This window comes from Trachymyrmex septentrionalis, unplaced genomic scaffold (assembly GCF_001594115.1).
Source record: "Trachymyrmex septentrionalis isolate Tsep2-gDNA-1 unplaced genomic scaffold, Tsep1.0 scaffold20, whole genome shotgun sequence".
Taxonomy (NCBI): Eukaryota; Metazoa; Arthropoda; class Insecta; order Hymenoptera; family Formicidae; genus Trachymyrmex; species Trachymyrmex septentrionalis.
This window is the reverse complement of record NW_017305180.1, coordinates 6,000,325-6,002,289: the sequence shown is the minus strand read 5'-3', so window position 1 is coordinate 6,002,289 and position 1,965 is coordinate 6,000,325. Positions and strand designations below refer to the sequence as shown.

General features: G+C 35.9%; 1 protein-coding gene across 1 annotated transcript; it reads right to left on the bottom strand.

Annotated features, from left to right (window-relative positions):
• Positions 1–486: 486 nt before the first annotated feature.
• Positions 487–1,833, bottom strand: LOC108747755. The gene is made up of 2 exons (XM_018485476.1): positions 1,480–1,833; positions 487–967 (listed from the first exon to the last, which is right to left on the bottom strand). The coding sequence occupies exons 1-2, from the start codon at positions 1,756–1,758 to the stop codon at positions 734–736; spliced, it is 513 nt and encodes a 170-aa protein (XP_018340978.1). The 5' UTR covers positions 1,759–1,833; the 3' UTR covers positions 487–733.
• Positions 1,834–1,965: the final 132 nt, after the last annotated feature.

Here is a 1,965-nt window from a genome sequence, read left to right as displayed (position 1 = left end):
GACTGCTTCGTCCTTTTTGCGTTTCGCTCAAGTAAGAAGAGCCACGGGGTGCGGATACATTATTATAGATATAGCAATTGAAAGTTTCGGATGATCATTGTAACACGCTAATCAACTATAGCTACGACGATAATCAGTCATCATTTTACCGAAGTCGAATACAGCGGGAGGTTAGTAGAGCGCACGCGCATTCGCCATGTTTGAACGCAGTGACGTTCCTTCGAAGTCGCAGTTCGATTCGTTCGATTACTTTGCAACTTCCGTGCGTTTCACATATTTGAATAAATCGCGCATACGAATTATATGCCGCGAGTGTGGCAGTCGGAAGCATCAAGCAATCGCTGTGATGTGTGTTAGTTAACGTGATGCGACTGTACTAAATCATGTTTCTATATAACGACATCGAAATTATACGTATGAAATTACAATACTGATGGCGCTGCGTATTTTATTGATTCATATATCCGTGCACAACTCTAGAGCAGTGAAATTGGTATACTCATTTCCGTTATTTTTTACTTTTACCTCATTAACTAGTGCACAATTGATAATTTTGTGTTAATTATACAAAAGAGCAATTTTCTCGCTGCTTCGAATTTGTATTTAATAATTTGGTATCTCGTCTCGTTTTAAAAAGTAATTATTATTTCGCACGTATACGTACAGAATATATACATACGTCATTTGAGATCGAAAGTTGTAGGCTTTCCTTTAATCAAACCGCGTAATTACTTTAATTACGGATCTTCCTACTTAATCGTTCGCTCTTTCCGCGCAATGCACTTTTCGTGTAGCTCGCTTTGTGCTGACTCAACGATTTTGTACTCGCGGTCAATTTTAGTCGTCCGTACACCGTCGGGACACCTCGAGGTAATCGAGAATGTTTATCGACTAGCGGCGGTGCTTCGTCCGGAACGAGACATCCCTCGTCCGATATTCCCCGGTTATCATACTCCAAATGTGCCCACTGAAAACATGATCGATCGCAAAAATCGAATATGTATACACTGAGAAAAAAATGTATTAAATTTTAATAAATACTTATTGGAATAGTATTAACTCAACATTTATTTACGGTGTAAACAAATGTTTACTAAATAAAAAAAAAATAGTTAAATAAAATTAATGATTTTTATACCAAATAAATATGTTTACTTTTAGTAAATATTCAGCTAGTATTGTTCAAACAAATATTTATTAAAATTGAATAGATATATTTCTTTTCAGTGTATCAAAAAAATCACATGATGTGTAAAATCATAAAAAATAAAGTCTTAGCAATACATTTAAATCTTTTCTTTTTTTCTCGTAACACAATTTATGTTATCACTATAACTTTTATATTCTACCTAGATCGTTTGGGTTTCTGACACTTTTCAAGTAATACTTGATTACAAGACGATGTCGTCTTGACGAAAATTTCATGTCAATTTTACGTCACTGTAACCATTGCGTGTTACTTGGATTTTTGCAAATTACCTGAAACGCGCCCATCCAAGCCTCGTAAGCGCAATTGACAACAAAACCGTAGACTGCTTTCCGCAAATAATCTTCGCAAATCGCGTCTGCAGCCGACCGGACGATTTCCTCGCGAATAAAGCCAACGATATGGCTGACGTGTTCGTCTTCCATTATTTCCTGCCATTTCGCTATTGGAATTCGAGAGGGAGGAGGCAAAAACTCTTCAGGAATTTCGGAGGTGCGCAATATAGGCAACGAATTCGTCGATTCGTTGGTGCGCCGCGAATTCCTTGACATTTCTTCTTTTGATTTTTCCAGGAACTATTTTAACCTTGATAAAATCCTGAAGCTAGTAGTAAAAACACGCTGACTGTATCTATACGTTCATTTTTAATGAACGAGTGACATCTTAGAAAAATCGAATTAGGGAATTTATTACTAAAGAAATTCACGCGACAGATATATATATATATATATATATATATATATATATATATATATATA

Coding starts and splice junctions, on each gene's coding strand:
- LOC108747755 (XM_018485476.1), bottom strand. CDS start 1,758: ATGTCAAGGAATTCGCGGCGCACCAACGAATCGACGAATTCGTTGCCT. Junction 968..1,479: donor CTTGGATGGGCGCGTTTCAG/GTAATTTGCAAA, acceptor TCATGTTTTCAG/TGGGCACATTTGGAGTATGA.